The 27,045-nt window shown below is 40.6% G+C and overlaps 1 protein-coding gene across 5 annotated transcripts in view; it reads left to right on the top strand.

Annotated features, from left to right (window-relative positions):
• The window catches only part of LOC126202869 (serine/threonine-protein phosphatase 2A 56 kDa regulatory subunit gamma isoform), a 408,052-nt gene extending 403,289 nt beyond the window's left edge, over positions 1–4,763 (top strand). For all 5 annotated transcript variants that reach the window (XM_049936933.1, XM_049936922.1, XM_049936904.1 and 2 more), the window contains one exon: positions 1,659–4,763. In XM_049936933.1, the coding sequence (XP_049792890.1) occupies positions 1,659–1,802 (144 nt within the window). In that variant the 3' untranslated portion in view covers positions 1,803–4,763. The remainder of the gene's footprint in view (positions 1–1,658) is intronic.
• The last annotated feature ends 22,282 nt before the right edge of the window (positions 4,764–27,045 follow it).

Raw genomic sequence — 27,045 nt, 5'->3', positions numbered from 1 at the left:
CTCTGGCCATGTTATGTATTATGATAGGTGTCAGCTGTCAAACGAGTGGCAAATGTGGCTCTGTCACACAACAGGCCAGTCAGCTGTGAGCAGGCAGTGTGCAGCCATTGTGTGTCGGTGTTGTTGTCACAAATCGCAAAGGAGCACCATCTCTAAATCAAGTGCTCAACACACACTCCAGAATATTTTGAAGAAGCGGAAAGTGTGTGCAAAGTTTTTTCTGTGCACATTGACTTGACTGTTAGGAAAAAATCATCACAGGTGAGTAGACTTGGTGTAATCAAAACGAAAGTACCACGAAACGACAAAGTGCAGAAATTCACAAAAACAATCAACACTTTAATGATATAACCAACCTTCGAGCCAGAGTGACACCTAGATTGAAGAACATTCCAGAGGAGGGTTTCCTAATATGTTCACATTTCTGGGATGAATGTTCTATATGTTGTACACAATTGGGGGAGACAATGTACAGCACCTGAAACATCAAAACCACCACCTAACATTCCTGTATTTTTATTAAGTCTCCTATGGCCTTGTCATGTTGGTAACACCAGTTCCCACCTGATCACCAAAGTTAAGCAATGTTGGGTCCATCTAGTACCTGTTCGGGCAAAAGTGGGTGCTGTTGTTTTAAGGAATACACAAGTTGCTGAATGATGTCCAATTGAAAGACCAGCTTGGTGTGCCAAACAACACATAATTATTAATAATAATAATAATCCAGTCTCCGAGCATTTTGAACATTTTCTCTGCTCTTCATATGGTTTTAGAGAATAATCTTTTTCAGTTGAGTAAGAATTGAAGTCTGTTTTGTGGTCATTTAACTGAACTTTTGGCAGTTACTTTGTGGAGTAGTTACCAGAAATAGTTGTAGTACAGAACTCCCATCATCACTTTCCATTGAAGAACAAGAGCAATTTCTTGATATTTCTTCAAAAGTCCACTTGGAAGTCCAAGTATGTTTACTTATCACTTGAGTTTTGGAGTTTGGAGAAGCAGAGAGTATCTACAAACAGATAACAAAAACCCATGAATTTTGGTACCTTCTGCAACATCCTACTTGCGTGAGGTAGATTTTCACCATTGACAGTCAACACGAAATGTAGATCACAAATGAATTTGGAAGAGGAGATGAGTCACAGTTTCCAATCGTGTGCTGAGGTTTGAAGAATTGATGATGAAGAAGCAAGCCCATGGTTCCCACAGTTATTACATTCAGATAAAAGGAGCCATTTATTTAAAAATTATATTAAGAACTTGGACTGAACTCTGATCGGTAATAAACAATTAAGAACAAAACAGTCTTAAATTTTACATACTCTATAAATACATAAAGTTATGTGGTAGTGGTAAATAAAATGTAAAAATCAGCTCTTGTGCATTATCATTAGAATTGTATGCATTTCATATAATTTGTTGAGGCTGCAGAGAAAGCATATACAAGAAAAAAGGCAGACTTCTATCTACATATCATGTCTTAATGATGTTGCTGTGTGTGTCATCTTTCCCACTTTTTGTGTTCTTTATCATAATAACTCATTTAGTTTCTTCATTCGTCCTCATGCATTATCTCTCATATCAGTTCTGTGCAGTGAACAGGTTTTGTTGCACATTTAAATATTTTTGTATTAAATCACTCGTGTTTTGAATTTCAGGTGAGGAAAACCTGCAACAAAGAGAAACCATTACTCCGACGAAAATCTGAACTTCCACATGACACATATACTCTTAAAGCTCTTATTGACCACAAGCGGGCTGACGAGTATCTTCCAACGCCACCTGATGTCAACAAGTGCTAATGAAGGCAGTTTAGTAACCGACATGTCTGACTCAGTGGAAGCAGCGCTTGAGGCGGAGCCAGAGGACGTTGATACATCCCTACACAAGTTCCGTCAAGCAGTTCAGCAAAGTGATAATGCAGTTGGCTGTGCAATTGCAAAATATATTAATAGCTGTTGCAGCTGAAATAATCCTCACATTTACACTTTGAGTTGTTGCAGTTCAGTAATGTAGGAGGAGCATGATTATAAAGTGCTTTCCAGGAACATTAGAAAAATGAGTATTTGGAGACTAACAGGCCTGAAAAAATGGAGAACCTAGTCCTCGAAAAACTATAGATTTGCAGCGTTACCTCTGTATATATCCTTGCAGGCATTTTGCAACAATCCAGAAAAAACATGTTTATAGTGCCAGGAAAGCTTATGACTGTGGGTGTGCAAAGTTGACCATAAAATGTAGATAACCTATACACAATGTTTTTGTTATTGTCTGATTGTGCTGCCAGCGTATTTTCAGTGTAAATAAAGTGACTTATTACTGCTGTAAGTCACTCTGTTTCGCCGATATTAATTTTCATTTTAGAGGTGATGCTTTTCTATATTGAAGGCAATAAAGTTGGGAGATACGCTGTGTAGGAAATTCTGGTAATACAATTAATTGCTTGGAAGAAACTGATGGGGTGTGTGTGTGTGTGTGTGCGTGCGTGCGTGCGTGCGCGCGTGTAGAGAGAGAGCTAAATGCAGCTGAAAATTTCATAAATTGTTATATAAGGTAACACTGCTTATTAGTATGGCAACATCATGAAGCTGTTTAGTTCAGGAATGGCAGCATTCCCTTGAACATGGGATAATTGCAGAGCATCTAGTGATACAGAATATAGCTTATTTCAAAATACTTAATGGGGTAGTCAATAATTGAGGAACTTCCAGATTCAGCGTTTGGATTTGCCAGTCTGACACAGTGAATAATGCATACTGTTGGAAAAATTGTACTTTTGTGGCCTTTCAAAGTTACACTCAGAAGTGTTTTTGTGCTGTTATTCTCATCACTCAGTGGCCTTTGAAGCCGTACTTGGAAGCAGTCATGAGCTTTGCACTCTTTAATGCCTGTAATACATAAGTATTGTTACCAATATAGAGAATTATTTTTATCTTGTGTACAATCCTTCCACGTGATATGTTGCGGCATGTATTTATAATGGCAAAATACAACTTCATATCATTGTTACTCTGATCAAGCATGAATGTTGATATGTGATTCAAGTTGGATTGACCATAGTGCCATAGTTTCATATAATTTGAGAGTAACGTGTGTTTATATGGTGAGATTGATCACAATTTCTGGGTATTTTTAGTGAACTGATTTTTGTGGAGCACAGAACTGTCATTGAGCTGTAACTATAATTAATTACCTGGAAAGAGAAAGTTGACAGTGTGGCACTAATGTATGAAGTAATAGTTGAGATCGGAAGTTAGCTGTGTTTTGCAACACTGGGGAGATGTATGAGGCTTCCACCATATTTGGTTGAAGCAATTATTATTCGTAGGGAAGAGATGTTTCATGATAATAAACCTAAAATTAGAACCTAGTCATTGATGCCATGTAGTAACTCTTGAATGGAACACTGGTGGGTGCTGTTGAGAACTTTCAATGTTATCAAGTCTGTGATATTTCTGACTTGAAGAGTTTCCTTTCTGTCTGCATGTTATCGAACAGTGTTTTCAAGGAAACTTCTGTGTGTCAAGGATCTTTTACTGCATGTACATCCAAAAGCATGGTATTTTTTACTAAAATATTGATGGATGATTATAAAGGCAGGAGGACCATCGTGTTTTTTTTTTTTTTAAAGGAAGCAGCTCTTTATCAATCTGTTACCTTACTCAGAACAATGTGCTTACACAGCATGACAGCAAGTTATACTGTGGTTTTTGTTGGAGTTGCTTGCTGTCTCTTGTTATTTTGGTGATTTTGTGCAGCAATTACTTTTCACATTGCTTAAAAATAGATTTACACTGAAGCTATCAGAAACATCATTTATAATGCAACAAACATGAAAGACAGGGGTTTCTCTCTTCTTGCATATTATTTTAAGGCAGTAAGGTATGTTTTTACAACTACATGGCATGAACTTTTTCCTTTATTTTCACTGTGACAGTATGTGGCGATCACATTGTATTTGCAGCTCATTAATTATAGGGGCTGAACTGATCAACAGAACATAGTTACCAGAAACTGTAGCTCTGTTGTGGCATGTGCTGAAAGTGACTGTGATGTGTACTTGTTGTACTGTGTGTCCGTATGTATGTATAATGCTGGCTATAATCGTGATTTTGTATAAACTACTGGACCATCAGAGTTGTGTGATATAATTTCTTGTACAGGATGTTTGGAACTCAGGAACTTACACAATTGAAATATAAACATTTGATGCAAGATAATGTTTGAAGCTTCTTGAGAAATGCTCTCCTGGTTTTGATTCATTTATTGTTGAAAAACCAAACTGATAACTTGGTTATTATGTGGGAAGGTCTTCCATATTGTACACTAATGTGTTCCTTGAAATGAAAAGTATCACTTGAAGTTGAAGCCACATTATTGTGAGTAAAGTTCACTCCATCTTAAAACAAAGCAGACGACATATCTTTTAATACTGCCATATTGATTTGTCGAGCATTGTCTTTGTATTGTCACCTAGGTGTTTTGTTTACTTTGATGCTATTTTGAAAACTATTACCTTAGTTTCAAAATTCTGATGTACTTCTGTCTTTTAATGTGAAATTTATTTTAAGCCAAAGAGTTGTAATTCCATGAAAGCAATGGTGATTGTTAATATTTTTAAAATGAAATGCAGTAGAATGAGAAGCTTGGCTTAATAATTCACTGCAGGTTACCGTCTGTGGTTTCATGGCTGGGCAGTTTGACAATTTTATATGTCAGTAACACAATGTTTGTGATCTGTTCAATATTATAAGGTGTGCATACTTTGGTTACACGTATTTATGAGTCTTCAGTACAATTCCAGAATTGTGTTATAGAATAAACAAACACTCTTGAAACTGAGTGTGTCATGGAAATGTAAATGCATGCATGCCATTCATTCATTTACGAATGAATAGAAACAAATAATCAGTACATTAAGTAATATGTACATGTAAATGTAAAGTATATATACATATACAACTATTTTCCTTAAGTTTTGAGTCTTTATTGAATAATGTGACTGCATGGAGTAAGTACTGCATGTTTGGCTTTGTCTTATTTCCATATGCGCCAATGTATCGTACCAGAAATGAGAACAGGTATTTTTGTATTGGCATAACTGTTGCCATTGTGTTAGCAGATTGACAAAACCAACACCCCTAATTTTCCTTCAGCATTTGTTAGATGAACAAAAATTGTCTGTTTATAGGCTTTCCAGTACTATTGCGGTAATTCGTTATGGGTACACAGTTCTCAGTAACCAGTTTTGTTTGAATGTGGTTGTAGTTTATTATTTCAGATTTATATGGGAAAGCATGCTTTGTCATAGCAGTATTTTATTTATATGAAGTAAATGAGTTATTCTCTCATTAATGTCCCTGGTGTCGGTTGTCTACAGCTAACTGAAATGAAAACAATGTAGGATCCTTACTGAATTGACTTTGAGTGAATAATATGTGAACTAATTTTTGATACGATAGTTTATTCAGTCGACTCAAAAACTATGAACTGCTAATGGTGACAGCGTACCTGTGGGTATAGCAACTGATAATTTAAAATATAGTCACAGGGAAGCCTGTCAGAAGTGTTCCTGAACACAGCTTACGAAGGAAGTATTCGGTGTTATATGTTTTGAAAATATACGTGTTGGATTGTGATCACTGATACTTTTTAATATGGAACTGCTAGCTACTTATTGATTCAACATCCAGAATGATTGTACTATGTCTTAGATGACAACTTCTTCTGTATTGCAATTTTTCCTCTTCAGCTTTCTACCAATGGATAGAACGTTCATCTCCGGAAATTGGGTCATATTGATCTTCCTTTTCCAAGGTGGTAAGAATTCATAAATACATGAACTATGACATTTCAAGCTTTGTGTGACATGAATGACAGAATACAACTCCCTGTTTATTTTTCTATGATGCCATCTGCATTGCCACAGTACTCCTGTTCTGTGGCACGTGGTGCATCTCCGAGCCATGACACTGCAGCACAGAATAAATGCCAAACTGGAAGGTACCATGAAGCCTAGTAAAGCTGCTAACATTTTCTCACCTCACACCCACACTGCATCCGTCCGAACCCATGTACATACAAAAATATGAAACTGACTTCCTAAGAGTATAAAGTTTTAGACTACTTTATTAATAGAATACTGACTTTCAGATCTCGTGACCTTCGCTTGTCAGTCAGGCAGGTGTTGCTAACGCATAATTTGGATAAGGCACATCACATATTCCTTCTCTTAGATGAATGATGTCCCCATATTCTTACTACATTAAAACAAAGAAATCACATTTTAAACTTTGGAAAATGAAAAATATTTAGGTATGTCATTTGTTCCAAGTATTATTTCATATACTTCCATTTTAAAAAAATCTTTAATCGTGACATACTTGATGTTGCCTAAGCATTACTTGTGGATTACCCACAAAGAAACAGTAACCCCCAATCCTCGAGATGTGCCAGACATTGACTTTCTTTGATCATGGTTACATAAACAACAGTAATAAGTAGTCGCTCATTCAATATGAAATGGAATTATTGAAGTGAATTATAGTCATAAAATGTTCTGATTATAAACTCTCTTTATATTGTCTCCTATTACTTTATATTTATTGGCTAGTTAAAGAAAGGCTGGTAAATCAATTACACCTTTAGTTTAAATTGTGAATTATCAATTCTTCAGTTAAACAGGATGAATATTCATCACCTAACAATGCTCATCAGACATAAAGTAGGTATCGTTACTCGTTCCCAATTTAGCGCTGCCTTAACTTTATCTGGAAATCAGCCGTGTGTGTGTGTGTGTGTGTGTGTGTGTGTGTGTGTGTGTGTGCTACTTGTCAGGCAATCCTGTGAAAATAGGTTCTAATAGGAGGAGAGAAGGTTTCTGTGATGGAACTACTGAATGTGGAAAGTGGGAAGATAGATATGGTACTCCTGAGGAGCAAAAAAGAAAGACTAAGAATGTTAGAATGGAAGAAGAAAAGAAGACAGATCCCAAAGGTGGGTACCACCCCAGACCCGTACACCAGGAATCTCTTCCTAGGGGATACTTCAATGGTGGGGCAGGCCAACAAAGATGTTTGCCAATCCTACAAAATAGTCTGTACTGGCTTACCCTTCACAGGCCCTGAAAATTGGTTCTAACACACTAATATTTACTGCCTGTGGAGAGAGAGTAGCATCATGAACAATAACCCTGTCTGGTTAATATGCTAGACTCCTAAAGAACACTCAGGTTTACTAGCCCTACATTTTGCTTGGCATTTACTTCCCTTTTGCAAGACAAAGAGGGAAAAATTAGCTGAATTACTTACACTAAATTAAGCTAACATCTCTTAAAAATTGATATAAACCCAACTTTCCCTAGTACAAAACTCTTTAACGAACAAAGTTACTACTAACCATGAGAAAAGCATAAAAACTCTACCAAACATACCAATCTCTAGCTGCACAATAGGCATACATCTCCAGTCACTGTATATCCCCATTCAATTTTGACAGTAGATTATATTTTGCCATAGACATTGAGCTTTTCAACTCACCATTTAGCGGAGATGTCGAGTCGCAGATAGGCACAACAAAAAGACTATCACAAACAAATAAATAAAGCTTTCAGTCATTAAGGCCTTCGTCAACAAAACACACACACACACACACACACACACACACACACACTGGTGTGTGTGTGTGTGTGTGTGTGTGTGTGTGTGTGTGTGTGTGTGTGTGTCAACTTCTTTTGATGACCTTAATGGCCAAAAGCTTTATTTATTTGCGACAGTCTTTTTGTTGTGCCTATATGCGGCTCAACGTCTCCGTTATATGATGACTGGCAACTTTCCTCTTCATAATATTGTTACATTCCATTTATTTTCTGTGTTGTGAACAGCTCACACACTTGTGTCCTTACCATTTATTTATTACATTAGCATAAGAATTAGACCACAAAAAACTCAGGTACAATCCTGTCTTCTGCAGATTTAGAGTAAGCCTGACAACAAACAGTGTTCTAACCTGTAGAAATCGTCAAATACACCTCCTTCTACAGCTAGATACTTCCCTTCTATGGAAGTATGTGTGTATTGCTGTAAAAACTGATGAATATTTAGAAAATATACTTCTGTGGAAGAAGGTATCTGATGATTTCTGTAGAATAGTGTTTGTTTTAAAGCTTGCTCAAAAGTTGCAGAACAGAGGAACCTACCTCAGTTTTTGTGGTCTAATTCTTGTAGTAAATGAGTGATAAAGGGTGCAAGTGTCTGAGCTTTGTGAGCTATTCATAACATAGAAAATAAAGGGCAAAGAAACATTGTAGGCAAGGCGACAATAGATTGCTAATTTTTTGGAAAATGTAACTCCTCTTATTTGACGGCAGTTTCCCTATGGTATATTTTAAGATAACTTACTCCTAAAGTATTTAGAAACCTGTACTTCGTTATTGAGCTTCCTCATCTGCTTTTTCTCAAGTATATTCCTCTCCATTCAGTGCCTTCAAAATCCTAACTCTTATTTAGTACAAATCTGTTTTGCTGATGTGACTTTTAATGCCCCTATGCAGCTTTCATTTGGATCCCAGCATTTCAGGTAGTTGTTGTCTAAGGGTACCTTGCCTTTTCTTCCCCACAATTGATGTGAAGCCTCTTATAGCCAGTATTAACCTATTTAACTAAAAGCTAATAATTGCTAAGTCAATGTGTACTTATATAGTTCTGTAGTATTGTCACGGTTGTAGGACTATATAATACTGCAGTTATATTTAGAAACAAAGATGATGTGACTTACCATACGAAAGTGCTGGCAGGTCGATAGAAACACAAACAAACACTTACATACACACAAAATTCTAGCTTTCGCAACCAATGGTTGCTTCGTCAGGAAAGAGGGAAGGAGAGGGAAAGACGAAAGGATGTGGGTTTTAAGGGACAGGGTAAGGAGTCATTCCAATCCCGGGAACGGGAAGACTTACCGTAGGGGGGGGAAAAAAGTACAGGTATACACTCGGTCGCGCGCGCGCACACCGACACCCACACCGACACCCACACCGACACCCACACCGACACCCACACCGACACCCACACCGACACCCACACCGACACCCACACCGACACCCACACCGACACCCACACCGACACCCACACCGACACCCACACCGACACCCACACCGACACCCACACCGACACCCACACCGACACCCACACCGACACCCACACCGACACCCACACCGACACCCACACCGACACCCACACCGACACCCACACCGACACCCACACCGACACCCACACCGACACCCACACCGACACCCACACCGACACCCACACCGACACCCACACCGACACCCACACCGACACCCACACCGACACCCACACCGACACCCACACCGACACCCACACCGACACCCACACCGACACCCACACCGACACCCACACCGACACCCACACCGACACCCACACCGACACCCACACCGACACCCACACCGACACCCACACCGACACCCACACCGACACCCACACCGACACCCACACCGACACCCACACCCACACCGACACCCACACCCACACCGACACCCACACCCACACCGACACCCACACCCACACCGACACCCACACACACACCGACACCCACACACACACCGACACCCACACCGACACCCACACCGACACCCCCACACACACACACACACACACCCCGACACACCCACACACACACACACACACACACACACCGACACACCCACACACACACACACACACACACACACCGACACACCCACACACACACACACACACACACACACCGACACACCCACACACCGACACACCCACACACACCGACACACCCACACACCCACACACCGACACCCACACACCCACACACCCACACACCGACACCCACACACACACACCGACACACACACCGACACCCACACACCGACACACACACCGACACACACACCGACACACACACCGACACCCACACACCGACACACACACCGACACACACACCGACACACACACACCGACACACACACCGACACACACCGACACACACACACACACACACACACCGACACACACCGACACACACACACACACACCACCGACACACACACACACACACACCACCGACACACACACACACACACACACACACACACACACCACCGACACACACACACACACACACACACACACACACACCACCGACACACACACACACACACACACACACACACACACACACACCACCGACACACACACACACACACACACACCACCGACACACACACACACACACACACACACACACACACCACCGACACACACACACACACACACACACACACACACACCGACACACACACACACCGACACACACACACACCGACACACACACACCGACACACACACACCGACACACACACACCGACACACACACCGACACACACACACACAGCCACACACACACCGACACACACACACCGACACACACACACCGACACACACACCGACACACACACACACAGCCATCCGCACATACACAGGCACAAGCAGACTGCTTGTTTCTGTGTATGTGTGTGTGTATACCTGTACTTTTTTTCCCCCTAAGGTAAGTCTTTCCGCTCCCGGGATTGGAATGACTCCTTACCCTGTCCCTTAAAACCCACATCCTTTCGTCTTTCCCTCTCCTTCCCTCTTTCCTGACGAAGCAACCATTGGTTGCGAAAGCTAGAATTTTGTGTGTGTGTATGTATGTGTTTGTTTGTGTTTCTATCGACCTGCCAGCACTTTCGTATAGTAAGTCACATCATCTTTGTTTTTAAATATATTAAAGACGACAGCAAAAGAAGTGTTATACAGAAATCTAAATGGGAAATAGTATAACAGTCAGCTGGGACCTTGCGCGCGTGACAGTGCTTGGTCCACACAGGACAAGAATGACAGTCAGTGGCACTTGGCTGTCATTTCTGCTTGTCTGTGGAGTCGAAAAGAGCATCAGAGACATTACCCGGGATTCATAAATTGATCCATACACCTCAGTTTGCTTAATATATGGACACACACACACACACACACACACACACACACACACACACACACAGTCTCTTTTTGACTGTCACAAATATTTAAAATTAGTCTTTGACATTACATAAAATTTAAACACATGTGCATAGCTGAGTTTGACTCTGTCCTTTTCACAAGTAATCAATTTACTGAACGTTAACACTAATTAAATTGTGGTTAGTCATATGAAAATACTGGTACATAATCATAGGTAAACATGAGACTCATCAGAAAAGCAGATACCACATACCAGAGGAGGAGGGGGGAGGGGGAGAGAGAGAGAGAGAGAGAGAAGAAAACATTGAAATTGTTAACAAAGGTGAGTTAAATAAGTCTTCCACCACTGTTATTGTAAGGGTACATGAAGATCAGATATCTTGTTGTACCTTTAATTCGGATAACCTCGAAAGATGTTAGTGTAGTGCCTGGGATGGTAGTTCCTTCCAAGACCCCATTTTGCTCTAACACAGTCAGTCAAGATAGTTGTGTCTGAGATTAATTTATGGACTTCAATAAATTCTTTTCTCAGTAAAATCTTTCATCTGTTTTAAATCCTTATTTACACCTCTAAACTCCTCACTAAGTCACACTGTGTAGTTGTAGTTTGTAACTGTGATATTCTACTGTTAATTTCTAATTAGAAGAGTCAGTAGTATGCTCCTCGATTGTCTGAACTGGCTTATCCATGTTATCTTTTAAAGCAGTATTCGTGATTTTTTGTCTGTTGTTAAATTCATTAATTGTTTGTTCCTTTGCACTTGCATTTAATTCATCCCCTCGAGTTTTACTACTCGCATTTGTTAGCCTTATTTGCATCGAGTTTAGTACTCCATTCACTCACTCTCTTAAAACAGATATTTTAAGTGGCCTCTCGCTACTACTGGCATGCGGGAATCAGATCGTATAGATCTTCCTTTTACAAGATGGTTACACTTAACAAATATGTGAACTATGACAGTACACGTTTTCTGTGTGATACAAATGGTAGCTCTTAGCTCGTACTGACAGATGGATGGAATACAGCTTACTGCTTTTTCTTCCACGACATCACACGCGTTATTGGCTGTACTCCATTCTGTTGCGTGCAACGCATCTCCCCAAACGAGCAGGGTACCCTGAAGCCTACTAACATTGTTCTGCCATGCAGACGTACTGCACCCCTGTACGTGCATAAATACAAAACAAAATTAGTAAAATAAATACTCTGAAAAGCGCTGCTACTTTCCCCAAACTGGTAAGTCACACTACAGGAAGCAGGTCAGCAGTCTTCCGTAACTCAGCATAAAATGGCAGGGTGCCACCTCAAATGGCTGAAACCGAATGAGAACAGTTACGTGTCTGTACTGGGATCCAGTGAGGCCATGTATCTGTGAAACTGTGCATTTGTACACATTTGACATTTGAAGGTTAACGAATCCAAAAGACTGCAAAAGTAGAGGCAGCTGTGATCAGTAGATTTATGAGAGTCGTAAATGAGGTATCGTTCGGCAAAAAGCTGCAGATTCCTAAAGGAATGGTTAAACCCCAGCAGACAGGACCAATGCACACTGTAATAGTGGTATATCAAAAGTTGTAGTAGTTATGTTATCCAGGTCTTTGCCATAAGCTGTCCCATTCCATTTGCACTTCAATGACTGATGACAAAGGGAGTATGTATACAACAAAGAAACTTCCATTCAGGGAAATAAGACTTTAGTAAGTACCGTATGCTATGTTTCAAGCATATGCTTTGCTTTTTACCACACACTACCTCATTTGTGCCTCTTCGTGAATCTGCCGCCATTACAAAGTGATTTGTGTGCTTGTGTTCTTTAGGTGTGTTAGCCTTCAAGCATGACAGCATAAAATGTAGAGTCTTACAGATAAATGACCTTCTTTCTTGATGTCATTTGTTATCTGAGCTGGGGCACTCCCTGGTTTGTATTTAAGTAGTTAACTTGTGCTGCTTGATGCTTTACCGCACTGCATCTGCTTGATAGGTTCCTGGGAATTACGCCAGATAGTATTGTAAAAACCGCACAATATTTCAGCGAGACAACTGCCCGCCACCATCAGGTGCTACTGTCGCGTCGCTGAGAAGCTCACCAATTTATATGTTGTCTTCCTAGAACAGCGCAGGCGCCTGCGGGAGCATATCGAAGACCAATCGTGGACAGCGTCGAATACCGGAGCCCTCTGCTGGGCCCAGTATATGCGCGTGGGGTGTTGGCGCGTGATTTAAGCATCTGGGCTAAGGTTTCCCATCTGCGTTGACTCGGTGCAGTTGGTAATCTGCGGCTGACGATTCCTTAGTGCTGCCAAGGCTGGCTCCCAGGCTTTGCTCAGGTGAAACCCCGTGTCTCTGTTTATAAGGTCACTGCTTATACGTATTTCAACCACCTCTTTGATGATGGAGTCCCAGTATGTGGAAGCATACTAGAGGATCTTGGTTTCTTCATAGTTCATGCCGTGTCCCGTGTCAAGGCAGTGTTCGGCAACCGCAGATTTCTCTGGCTGACCCAACTTCGTGTGATGCTGCTGAAGAAATAAGGCGAGAGGCTTGCAGATCAATAACCAGGATGCCTGCACCCAAGCATAACATCACCATTGAAGAAAGAAGAGCACTCCGTTCTATAAAAGAAGACAATGATATAGTAATTTTATCAGCTGACAAGGGTAACGCCACTGTTCTTCTGCCTGCTACATCTTATTTTGTCAAGATGATGGACTTACTACATGATACAGCGTATCGTCGTCTCCAGAAAGATCCGACGGATGCCGTACAACGGAAGACATCCGCTCTCCTCAAATCCAGCCGACTTCCTGACCGTCTGAAGAAGAGTTTAAGAGAACGAGTACCAGTTCCGCCACACCTTTACGGCTTGCCAAAGATACATGAGGAGAATGTTTCGCTTTGCTCTATTGTCAGTAATATAGGTGCCCCAACATACCACCTAGCTAAACATTTGGCTTCTCTTCTGAGTCCCATGGTGGGGAAATGCGAACACCGTATTTGAAACTCAGAAGATTTTATACGGCGACTGAAGAACCTGCACCTAGCATCTACCGACTTACTAGTGAGTTTCGATGTGGTTTCTTTGTTCACACGGGTGCCTCTGATGGACTCATTACAACTCACAGGAGCTAAGCTGGAAGAGGACGTCTTACACCCTTTCAAACACGTGCTTACCTCGACCTACTTCTTATTTAACGACCAGTATTTTGAGCGGACTGACGGTTTTGCTATGGGTAACCCTCTGTCTCCCATAGTAGCAAATCTTTTTATGGAAGATTTCGAGGCTAAAGCACTTAAGATGGCGGTTTTGAAACCCAAATGTTTGTGGAAATATGTAGATGATATGTTTGTGGTATGGCCGCATGGGACAGCAACACTTCCTTCTTTTCCGGAACATCTGAACTCACTCCATCCAAGCATATGTTTCACCATGGAGGTAGAGAAAGATGGTGAGCTCCCGTTTCTGGATGTTTTAGTTCGTAGAAAAGGAGACGGCTCCTTGGGTCACAATGTGTTCCGGAAGCCTACGGACACAGACTTGTATTTACAAGCTACGAGCTGTCATCGTCCCTCATGGTGCAGCAGTGTATTACGGATGCTAGTGCAGAGGGCTAGAGCCATCTCAGATCAGGACAGCTTATCGGCAGAGCTTAGCCATCTCTGCTCTGTGTTTGCCCAGAACAGGTACTCTGAGAAGCAGATCCGGAATGCATTTCGACCAGCATGCTCCAAACCTCAACAACAGCCTGAAGAAGCAGAGAACACCACGGAGTTGTTTTTTCTACCATATGTCGGTGGCGTGTCTTTTAAGATGGGCAGAATTTTCAAGAAATACCGGATTAAATGTGTTTTCCGGCCTCCAGCACGAGTGCAATCAATGCAGGGCTCTGTTAACGACTACCTCGGCCTGAGGAGACCAGGAATATATAAAATCTCGTGCCACTGTGGGAAGTCTTATATTGGCCAGACGTGTCGTACGGTTAAAGATGCGAACATAAACGTCACACGTGGTTGGGTCAGCCAGAGAAATCTGCGGTTGCCGAACACTGCCTTGACACGGGACACTGCATGAACTATGAAGAAACCAAGATCCTCTCGTATGCTTCCACATACTGGGACTCCATCATCAAAGAGGCAGTTGAAATACGTATAAGCAGTGACCCAATAAACAGAGACACAGCGTTTCACCTGAGCAAAGGCTGGGAGCCAGCTTTGGCTGCACTAAGGAATCGTCAGCCGCAGACTAGCAACTGCACCGATTCAACGCAGATGGGAAACCTTAGCGCAGATGCTTAAATCGAGCGCACATACAGGGTCCATCGCTCCCGGCCGCATTTTCCCGCGCCGGGGCGCGCTTCCGCGGACCGTGACCTGTTTCTCCAGCAGAGGGCTCTGCTATTCGACGCCGTCCACGATTGGGCTTCGATGACGCTGGCGCCTGCACTGTTCTAGGAATCCAACATATAAATTGGCGAGCTTCTCAGTGATGTGACAGTAGCACCTGAAGATGGCAGGCAGTTGTCTCGCTGAAATAGTGTGCGGTTTTTACAATATTAACCGGCGTAATTCCCGGGAACTTATCAAGCAAGTAGTTAAATTGTTTTGCAATAATTTTTCTACCAAGTTTATTGCTGTCATTGGCACAAGTATTTCAGTTTCCTCACTTCATTTGTAAAAATTCTAAGATCAAGATGCCACAGGAAAAATTTTAGTGTCAGTGTGTCCACCCAAAAATAATTTAGGTTTCACATGACAGGCTACACTACTGCAAATTCTGAGTCGAACTCCACCCGTTCTCTACCTTATATGACACTTCGCAAAACTGACAAAAGTCCAGTAGATATAGATGCCATACTGTTGCCCCAGATGACACAACTTCCTCCTCATGACATAGCATTGCACTATCTGGTCTGCCTTCACACAGGCTTCACATTATCTAAGTGCTACACACCCTTGCTGTGTCTGGACGCCCCACTCCCTTACACCAGAAAAAAAAATCTTTTGTTCTATAGAGACTATGATAAAATACACCAAAATAAATTAACTAATATGTCAATCAAAATGGCAACAATTTTTTTATTTATGTTAGTTTACGTATCCAGGACTTAGAATAGAGATCTTATTTGATGCAAGGATCGGGCAGGTACTGCAATCCAGATGATGTGTGTCCTGTAGGTCATAACACTCCTGTAATTCCTCCTCAGTGGTGTAGCCACACTTCCTGAGGTTCACCTTGTATCTTAACACTTCTTGTATAATCTTAATCAAGAATTCTCACTTATTGTTTTCTCCCACCCCCCCACCCCATTCCTAAAAAAATTGTTGGAAATTAAAGATTAACATCAGACAGACATACAATCATTATGTTTCTCGTACTGCGATCACGCTGTACTTAATGGTTGTCATATATACTGAAGCACCAAAGGAACTGGTATAGGCATGCGTGTTCAAATACAGAGATATGTAAACAGACAGAATACGACACTGTGGTTGTCAACGCCTACACGAGACGACAAGTATCTGGCACAGTTGTTAGATGGGTTACTGCTGCTACAATGGTAGGATCAAGATTTAAGTTAGTTTGAATGTGGTGTTATAGTCAGCACACGAGCGATGGGACACAGCATCTCCAAGGTAGCAGTGAAGTAGGGATTTTCCCATGCAGTCATTTCACGAATGTACCATGAATGTCAGGAATCTGGCAAAACATTAAATCTCAAACATTGCTGCGGCTGGAAAAAGACAACAGAAGAGATTCGTTCAACATGACAGAAGTGCAACCCTTCCATAAATTGCTGCAGATTTCAATTCCGGGCCATTGAGAAGTGTCAGTGTGTGAACCATCCAATGAAACATCATCGATATGGGCTTTCGAAGCTGAAGGCTTGGTGACTGCATGACACAGACCTTTACACCTTGCCTGGGCCCGTCAACACTGACATTGGATTGTTGATGACTGGAAACATGTTGCCTAGTTGGACGAGTCTTGTTTCAAATTGTACTGAGCGGATGGACGTGTCCAGGTATGTACATAACCTCTTGAATCCATGGACCCTGCATGTCAACAGGGGACTGTTCAACCTGGTGAGGCTCTGTAATGGTGTGGGGCATGTGCAGTTGGATAATGCGGGATCCCTGTTATGTTTAGATATGACTCTGACAGGTGACACGTACATAGGCCCCTTTCTGATCACCTGTATCCATTCATTCCCATTGTGCATTCTGACGGACTTGGGCAATCCAGCTGGACAATGTTAGACCCCACATGTCCATAATTGCTACAGAGTGCCTCCAGGAACACTCTTCTGAATTTAAAAACTTCTGCTGGCCACCAAGCTCCCCATTATTCAGCATATCTGGGATGCCTTGCAATTTGCTGTTAAGAAGAGGTCTCCACTCCCTTGTACTCTTACAGATTGGTAGAGAGCCCTGCAGGATTCATGGTGTCAGTTCCATCCAGCACTACTTCAGACATTAACCGAGTCCACACCACGTCGTGTTGTGGCACTTCTGCATGCTTGTAGAGGCCCTACATGATATTACACAGATGTACCTATTTCTTTGGCTCTTCATTGTAGTTTCCAGAGTCAATAACTATATCATAAACATATAAATCTTTAGCATTATTATTATTATTATTATTATTATTATTGCTATGTACTAACGGTATCACGCACCGTTGTGTGTGGTGTTGCGTTTTCTTCATTTGTTGGGGTTAATGGCTAAAGTTAATTAGATTATACAGTGTCTGACAGCTAATATATAGTGTTCCACAAATATATTTACTCTATTTTACGGTTCTCGAGAAATTTAATCCATTGATATCTCCTTGACCACTTCCTCAGTTTCAAAAATTAGTGCATAATTATGTAATCTAAAACAGCTTCAGAAATTTTTAATCTAGCTTAAAATTCCCATTCAGACAGTGAAAGTGGTTTCATCGTAGCTCAACAGATACTAACAGTGATGCATACAAATCCATATTGCAAATTTTTCTCCATTTTCCCCATCTTCATTAAGAGACACTGTTGCTACTATCGTCACATCTTGCTTCTTCTCAATAAGGTATTCGTCATTTGCATTGTCGTGTCGGTCACTGTAGCAGTGAGGACTGTCACAAGCAAGCAAGGAAGAAGAGAAGTGGAGATGGTCAGCGGCAAGAATCCAAAAATGATGTGTACATTAAACTCTCAAATGATTACAATACTTCATTTCTAAACAGAAAATAATTCCAAAACTGTTTGCTTCTGTCTTTGTCTCACTTGGTCTTCCACAAACTGGTATTGCAGCTTCATCAAGTGTTGTCTTCAGTGTCTCCTATTCCTCTTTTACTGTTCCAGGTTGATTTGTAGGTGTCTTATTTCCTAAGATTATCTCTTAGTTTTCTCTGGTTTCTTCTCTTTTTCTTTCCAGACTTACTTATCTCTCTAGTCTGTGTGTTCCATTCTTTCCATCACTACTCATGGTACTCTTCACTTTCACTCTTGGATACTGACAGTATTACCCTAATTTCAGTGATGTTCATATTCAGTTCCCTGTTAAGGATGATACTATCCACAAGTGTGTTCCTTTTACATTTTGAACATTTCATTTCTTGTACCATAAATTGTGAATTGTCAGGCTGTATTTCTTGCAGAAATCTAATAGCCTTCATTTTTCAGTATCTCGTCATATTCATTTCTCTCTGTGCCAGTCTGGGCAGAGATTTAACCTACGATGATCATATTTTGGCCATTTACTTATGTCAGTATTTCCTCCTCGAGGTTGTATTTTTTCTGACTGACAGAGCATGTACCTGCAGTACCTAAAGATTCTGTCTCTTGATTGACACTGTAAACTACTTCTTCCTGTCACTCTCCTTTCTTTGTAAGTCCATTTCACAAGTCTCCACCCACTTTTCTTCATATTCTTAGTTCATTTCCAGTACAGTACTGCTGAAACCATCTAATCAGCTTGTTTCTTTCTTGTCCCCCCCCTCCCCTCATTCTCTACCAATACTAAGATGTTAGGTTTTCGTCTTTCAAGCAAATGTAAGATTTTTTTTTTTTTTTCATATTAGACACTATAGGTTTAGCATTTCATTTCTTATCTGTTTGTACAGCCACGTCCCTTTCCTTTAAATCGAACATTCCCAAAGTGTTTTTGAATATATATGGAAAGCAATGCATGACTCTTACTAACTTGCAAGGCTGATGTAGCCTCACCAGAGTCCTAGCTATCTTAGTGGCTGCAAAACATGTATGGTCACCAGTTGACTTCACCCCCTTTTGCTGCTGTTGTTCTCCTCATCATATTGTGAATCCAAAATAGTTTCTCCATATCAAAATTATTATAAATCAAATGAATACTATAAACTTTCATAAAAGAAGACCAGTGAGCTCTGTACATGACACAGAAACAACCTATGTGCAGTGTATGTTTGGGGGGGGGGATTTGGGCGTCTTTTAATGCTCTTTCCGTCAGATGTACTGGTACAGTGTATCAGTGCGCTTCATCAGAAATCAAGCACTGCCTGATAATGTTATTCAAAGTTGTAGTTTATATTTTAAATGTTGTTTCTCTAAACTGGATATGCTTCCATTGTGTTTACTGGCAACTGAACAGGAATTTTTTTCACTCGTCTTCATTTTTCACAAAGGTCTCTGCTTCAAACATGGATATTGTAGAGTTAAAGTTTACAAATGAAAATCTTTCCTTCTTTCATATGTTGTTACAGTGCACATTTCTTTTGATATGATAGTTCTCTTTAGACACACATTTCCAGTTAGCCTAATTTTTAAAAGTTTGCTCTGGCATGTACTGCTTGATTTTCTTTACTACGTTGTCCATATTTTCTCTTTCTGTTGAAATATTTGTGAAAGTTGTAAGTGCGAAGAGGCCTATGCTCACTTGTGTAACACGGCTCACTTTTCTCCACAGCTGATATGAGAGAACGTAGCTCAGCACTGAAAGATTGTCAGCTCTCCCAACTGCATGTGTGAAGCGAGCTCGTGGGAGAGGTAGAAACATATTTGAAGTTATTTTGTAAGATAGAAAACTTTTCAGCTGTTAAGTGTGCCACACTTGAATTAATCATTTTATAAAAATTGTGTTATGAATTATGTGATATAGCATTATGTGGGACATGAATGCACCAAAGGCAAACCCACCACTAGTCTTGTCAGAAGGGCAGTGTAAAATGGCCACTAGATTCCAACCAAAATAGTAATCTATGAGGGTAAGTCAATTACTATCCGCTATTTAGTTCTATTTTTGTTTATTTTGGTAGTACTGTCCTTTTACGTTGATGACACATGCTTTGTTTATTTGTTGTTATATCTTTTCAGTTTTCAAGCTGCTAGGTTAGTTTCGTTATCGCTGCTGTGCTGTTAATCATGGCAGCTGTGCTGTCTATTTGCACCAAAGAAGAGCAACGTTCAGTGATACGTTTTTTGTGGTCGGAAGGCATATCAGGGGCTGAAATTCATTGAAGACGTTCGGTACAATACGGGAACAGTGTTTTGTCACAATGGAGTGCCTACAAATGGATTGAAAAATTCCGAAGTGGTTGCACAGGTGTTATACATGATGAAGAAGCTGGATGACCGTTTACCGTCACAAATGAAGAAACCATTGAGCGTTCACGTGAACTGATTCTCTTGGACAGATGATTAACTATTGACGAAGTGGCACATCATCTGCAAATTAGTCATGGTTATGTCTACGAAATCATCCACAACAGACTTGAGTTTTATAAAGTTTGTGCAAGATGGGTCCCAAAACAACTTGCATAAACAAATGCGCTTGGACATCTCCAAAAATAAATAAATAAATAAATTGGATCACTGTGGTAATGAAGGGGATAACTTATTAGACAGTATCATTACTGGTGACGAAACATGGATCCATCATTACGAGCCGGAGAGTAAACAGCAAAGTATGCAATGGAAACATTCAAATTTGCCATGCAAGAAAATGTTAGAGACCCAACCGTCCACCTGAAAACTGATGCTTACGGTTTTTTGGGATGCACAAGGTCTAATCCAGTACTGGAACATTATGGGGAAAGGGGCACAACAATAGACAGTGTATGCTACAGTGAGGTGCTTACTGCCAGGCTAAAGCCTGCAGTTCGAAGCGAACGCCGGGATTGCTGTCAGAAGGTGGTGTGTTGTTGCACGACAATGTCTGTTCACATACTGCTGCCCACACTGCTGAAATTAAGGTGCCATCGATTTGCCACGGACGAAGCAGTGAAAGAAGTGGTGCATTCCTGGCTCACAGCTCAACCGAGAACCTTCTTTTATGGGGGCATCAGGAAGCTTATACAATGATGGACCAAGTGCAGTGAAACGTAGGGAGACTGTCGAAAAATGGTGTTCTTATAAGTTTCCTATTTGATTAAAATAAAATTTATAACTACTTTGCGGATAATAATTGACTTATCCTTGTACACTCTCCCTCTAACAATGAGAAATTCAGAGTGGATTAAGAAAAATAGTATGAAATTGGTACCAGTTACATGTATAATGTCCACATCAATGTGGATAATGGTGTGCTTTTATGTGGTATCTATAAACCCATGGTCTAGGGATAGCATCTTTGACTTCCTGCAAAGAAATCACCCTCGTTCTGTGAATGGCCTAGTGACACAGGGTAGTGGTTCAAGGCACACTCTTGCTCTTGGGGTGGGAAGCTGCCCCTAAAAGGTAGAAGAATCAACAATAATCAATGGCCTGAGGATGCAGAAGGCAATGGAAACCTCTGCATTAAAGACACACAATTTTTATCCACAGGACATGTGGCCTGTAATTAGAAAAAGTGTCACGATGATCGCTCTGTGGACAGAAGATTCTGGACTAGTCCCCCATTGGGATCACCAGGAGGGATCTGCCAAGGGGGATGTGATATTGGGGAAAAAGATTAAATAACCAGTGAAAGGCTAATGTTCAACAAATTGTGTTGTGGAATGACAGAAGTTTGAACATGGTAGAGAAGCCAGAAACTCTGAAATGGGAAATTCTAAGGCTCAATCTAGATATAGTAGGGGTCAGTGAAGTGCAGTGGAAAGATGATTAGGATTTCTGGTCAGACGAGTACAGGGTAATATCAACAGCAGCAGAAAATGCTGTAACAGGAGTAGAATTTGTTATGAATAGAAATGTACAGCAGAGAATGAGGTACTGTGAACATTTCAATAATATGGTGGTTCTCATCAAACTTGATAGCAAACCAACACCAACAACAATATTTCTGTTGTATATACCAATGTTGCAAGCAGAAAATGAAGAGATAGAGGAAATAGATAAAGATACTGGATGAGATATTCAGTACGTGAAAGGTGAAAATCTAATAGTCTGGGGGGATTGGAATGTGGTTGTAAGGCAAGGAATAGAAGAAAGAGAGAAAGGGGAATATGGGCTTTGTGGTCAGAATGAGAGTGGAGAAAGACTAATTGAGTTTTGCAATAAATTTCAACTAGTAATAGTGAATACCCTGTTCGATAAATCACAAGAGGAGGTGGTATACTAGAAAATGGCTGGGAGATTTGGAAAGATTTCAGTTATCTTACATCATGGTCAGACAGAGATTCTGAAATCAGATATTGGATTGTAAGATGTACCCAGGAGCAGATATAGACTCAGATCACGATGTAGTAATGATGAAGAATAGGCTGAATGTTAAGAGACTAGTTGAGAAGAATCAATGCACAAAGAATGGGATACAAAAGTACTAAGGAATGAAGAAATAAGCTTGAAGTTTGCTGAGGCTATAGACACTGTGATAATGAATAGGTCAGTTGAAGAGAAATAGATATCTCTGAAAAGGGCAGTTACTGAAGTTGGAAAGAAAATCATAAATATAAGGAAGGTAACTGCAAAGAAACCACTTGTAACAGAAGAAATACTACAGTTGATTGATGAAAGAAGGAAGTGTAAAAATGTTCAGGGAAACACAGGAGTACAGAAATGCAAGTCACTTCGGAACAAAATAAATGAGAAGTACAGGGAAGTTAAGGTGAGGTGACTGCATGAAAATTGTGAGGAAATTGAAAAAGTAACAATCATTGGGAGGAGTGACTTAGCTTACAGAAACGTAAAAAAAGGGTGAAATTAAAAGGAAGAATGGTACCATTAAGAGTGCAGTGGGTATTCAACTGTAGCATGCAGAACAGAAGGCGGATTGGTGGAAAAAAGTAAACTGAAAGCCTCTCTGAGGGGGAGGACTTGTCTGGTGGCGTGATGGAAGAAGCAGAAGTCAGCACAGAAGAGAATGTCATCCAGTATTGGAATCAGAATGTAAAAGAGCTTCAGAAGACTTAACGACAAATACGGCAAAAGAAGTAGATAACATTCCGTCATACTTTTTAAAATCATTGGGGAAGTGGCAACAAAACAACTATTAACATTGGTGTGTAGAATCTGAGACTGGAGATACACCATCAGATGTTTGGAAAAAATATCATCCACACGATTCCAAAGATAGCAAGAGCTGACAAGTACAGATTATCAGTGTATCCAAGCTGCTGACAAGAATAATGTTCAGGAGAATGGAAAAGAAAACTGAGGCTCCATTAGATGACAATCAGTTGGGCTTAGGAAAGGTAAAGGTGTCAGAGAGACAGTTCTGACATTATGATTGATAATGGAAGCTAGACTGAAGAAACGTCGAGACACATTCATAGTATTTTTTGGCCTGGAAAAAAGCATTCAACAATGTAAAATGGATGTAAGATGTTCAAAATTCTGAGAAAAATATGGATAAGCTGTAGGGAAATGACAGGTAATATACAATATGTACAAGAACCGACTGGAAAATCAAGAACGAAGTGCTCAAATTAAAAATGATGTAAGACAGAAATGTACATAATACCTTTGCCCCTGCTGTTCAGTCAGTACATCAAAGAAGCAATGGTGGGAATGAAAGAAAGGTTCAAGAGTAAGGTTTGCTGGTGACATTGCTATCCTCAGTGGAAGTGAAGGTGAATTACAGGGTCTGTTGAATGTAATGAACAGTTTAATGAGTATAGAATCTGGACTGAGGGTAATCTGAAGAAAGATGAAAGTACTGAGAAATAGCAGACATGAGAACAGTAAGGAACTTAACATAAGAATTGGGGATCACAAAATAGATGAAAGTGAGGAATTCTGCTATGTAAGCGGCAAAAAACTCGAGGTGAAAGGTGCAAGCAGGACATAAAAGGCACACAAGCACTGGCAAAACAAGGCATTCTTGGCCAAGAGAAGTCTGCTGTTGGATTGCTACATAAGTTCAGTGTTTCTCATAAGTTTAATAAACACAAGAGAGATTTTAATTATCAATAATATATTCTGCTTCACTATTTATGACAGTGTGCCAATGCTGGGGTAACATTTGATTCCGAAACTGTAGAAATCACATGGTTTTGACACGACGAACTTGTCAAACCATGTTCAGAGCACAGTGGCAGAATGCAGGCAGTCTTTATCATGGATCACTTCATGCAGTCTTCTTGGTCATTGTTCTTGGATAGCGTCTGCAGATGTCTCAGTTATTGGCAATAAATATTACATCTCGTGGAAGCAATTTGCAATATTGCACACCATTACTGCTCCACCAGATGCATAGTGTTACCTTTTCTGGATGCACACAGGCCCGACCGCTACGGTCGCAGGTTCGAATCCTGCCTCGGGCATGGATGTGTGTGATGTCCTTAGGTTAGTTAGGTTTAACTAGTTCTAAGTTCTAGGGGACTGATGACCACAGATGTTAAGTCCCATAGTGCTCAGAGCCATTTGAAACATTTTGAACCTTGTTTGGGCTGAACCATTCCTTTCTTTTCCTTGTGTGAGAACAAAAACATCATTTTTTTGTCAACAGTAAACAAACAGGATAGGAATGGCCTGCGTTGTTCACGAACGAATTGCTGATGACCTAGCAAAGATGCGCATATGGCCACCCACTGATTTTTGTGATTTTGGCTTACAGCATACAGTACCCATACACCTGAGTTCTGAACATTCTCATTGCATGCAATGTTCATCAAACTTGCCAGTTCTCGAATACATTGATGTGGATCATTGTGGGTTAACACATTTAAATTGTCTTCATCAAACTCCAAACATTTTCCTGAATATGAGAACTTACTAATATCAAAACGATGCTCCTCAAAATGAGAGAACCATTTTCTCGACATGCTCTGTCCAGTCACATTTTCCCGATACACGACACATTTTTTATGGCTGCCTCCATTGCTGTCAACCCTCTATTGTACTCGAGCAGAAGAATATTTCAGATGTTCTAACTTCTCCACTTAGCACCTAGTTTTGTACATCCGCTCACTCTCCAAATGACAAAATGTAAACTCGAATAGCAACAGTAAACTACATATAAAAAATGTCAATCAGTAAATAAACCCATAGGAACCAGAATACCAACATGCTAAACAGAAACACTACAAATCTATGCACCAACCCAATAGTATCAAACATAGACCATAATTTGAGGACAAAATTTCTGAGAATATACATTTGGAGCACAGGATTATATGGTAGAGAAACATGGACTGTAGAAAAACCAGAACAATAGAGAATCAAAGCATTTTAGATTTGGTGTGTCAGACGAATGTTGAAAATTAGGTGAACTGATAATGTAAGGAATATGGAGGTTCTCTACAGATTCATTGAGGACAAGAGTATATGGAAAACACCAGCAAGGAGGTGGGACAGGGTGATAGGACATTTGATGAGACATCATGGAATAATTTTCATGATGCTACAGGGTAAAACGGTAGTAGAGGAAGACAGAGATTGGAATATATCCAGCAAACAGTTGGGGCTATAGGCTTCAATTGTTACTCTGATGGTGAACCAAGTACACACATTGTGTGTAAGACAAATGCAAAGTTGAGCACAGTCACAGACTGCAGAAAAACTTTGACAGATTAAAACTAGTAATGCCTGAATACCAAGTATCGTTAGTGAATCACACATTGATGGAACTTTCCCATTACTGTGTCCTTAAAAACATATACCAATTCTGATATATGCTTATCTCTGTCTGCCATGAAAAATTGTGTGTGTTTTGTTTGTGTTCAGATCATTTTTTTTATATTTCGATTGTTGCTAAAATTTTATTAAAATCCAATAAGGATCATTAAAAATTAGGACATAGGTCAACACCATCATTTGCAAACGAATCTGTTTGATATAAAACACAGTGTTATGCCTTTCAATATGATCCCAAGACAATACTTTAAAAGATCGGAATTGGGCAGAAGATATGGAGTGGGGCCTCATGATGTCTGAGAGAAACAGAGCCTCTAAGACATTGGTTGGTGTACTGTGTCATGATAAGCCCTGGCACAATTTTGTCAATGTTATCCTCACTTAACAGTACGCAATTCATTCTTATACAGTATTTAAGAAATCCGGAGGCAGCATCATTTCTACCCCATATGGATTCCTACCACTATGTTAGAATGCTTGTAGAAGTGGATAGTTCCTGTGAATTATTATGGGTGGAGGCTATACTCAACAACCGAGCTAGGTTCATAATTGGCTCTTTTTACCGACTTCCTGACTCAGCAGCATTAGTGGCAGAACAACTGAGAGAAAATCTGGAATACATTTCACATAAATTTCCTCAGCATGTTATAGTCTTAGGTGGAGATTTCAATTTACCAGATATAGACTGGGACACTCAGATGTTCAGGACGGGTGGTAGGGACAGAGCATCGAGTGACATACTGAGTGCACTATCCGAAAATTGCCTCGAGCAATTAAACAGAGAACCGACTCGTGGAGATAACATCTTGGACCTACTGATAACAAACAGACCCGAACTTTTCGACTCTGTATGTGCAGAACAGGGAATCAGTGATCATAAGGCCGTTGCAGCATCCCTGAATATGGAAGTAAATAGGAATATAAAAAAAGGGAGGAAGGTTTATCTGTTTAGCAAGAGTAATAGAAGGCAGATTTCAGACTACCTAACAGATCAAAACGAAAATTTCTGTTCCGACACTGACAATGTTGA

The sequence above is a fragment of the Schistocerca nitens genome, chromosome 1 (assembly GCF_023898315.1).
Source record: "Schistocerca nitens isolate TAMUIC-IGC-003100 chromosome 1, iqSchNite1.1, whole genome shotgun sequence".
Classification (NCBI taxonomy): domain Eukaryota; kingdom Metazoa; phylum Arthropoda; class Insecta; order Orthoptera; family Acrididae; genus Schistocerca; species Schistocerca nitens.
This window is presented reverse-complemented; position numbering and strand designations above follow the sequence as displayed.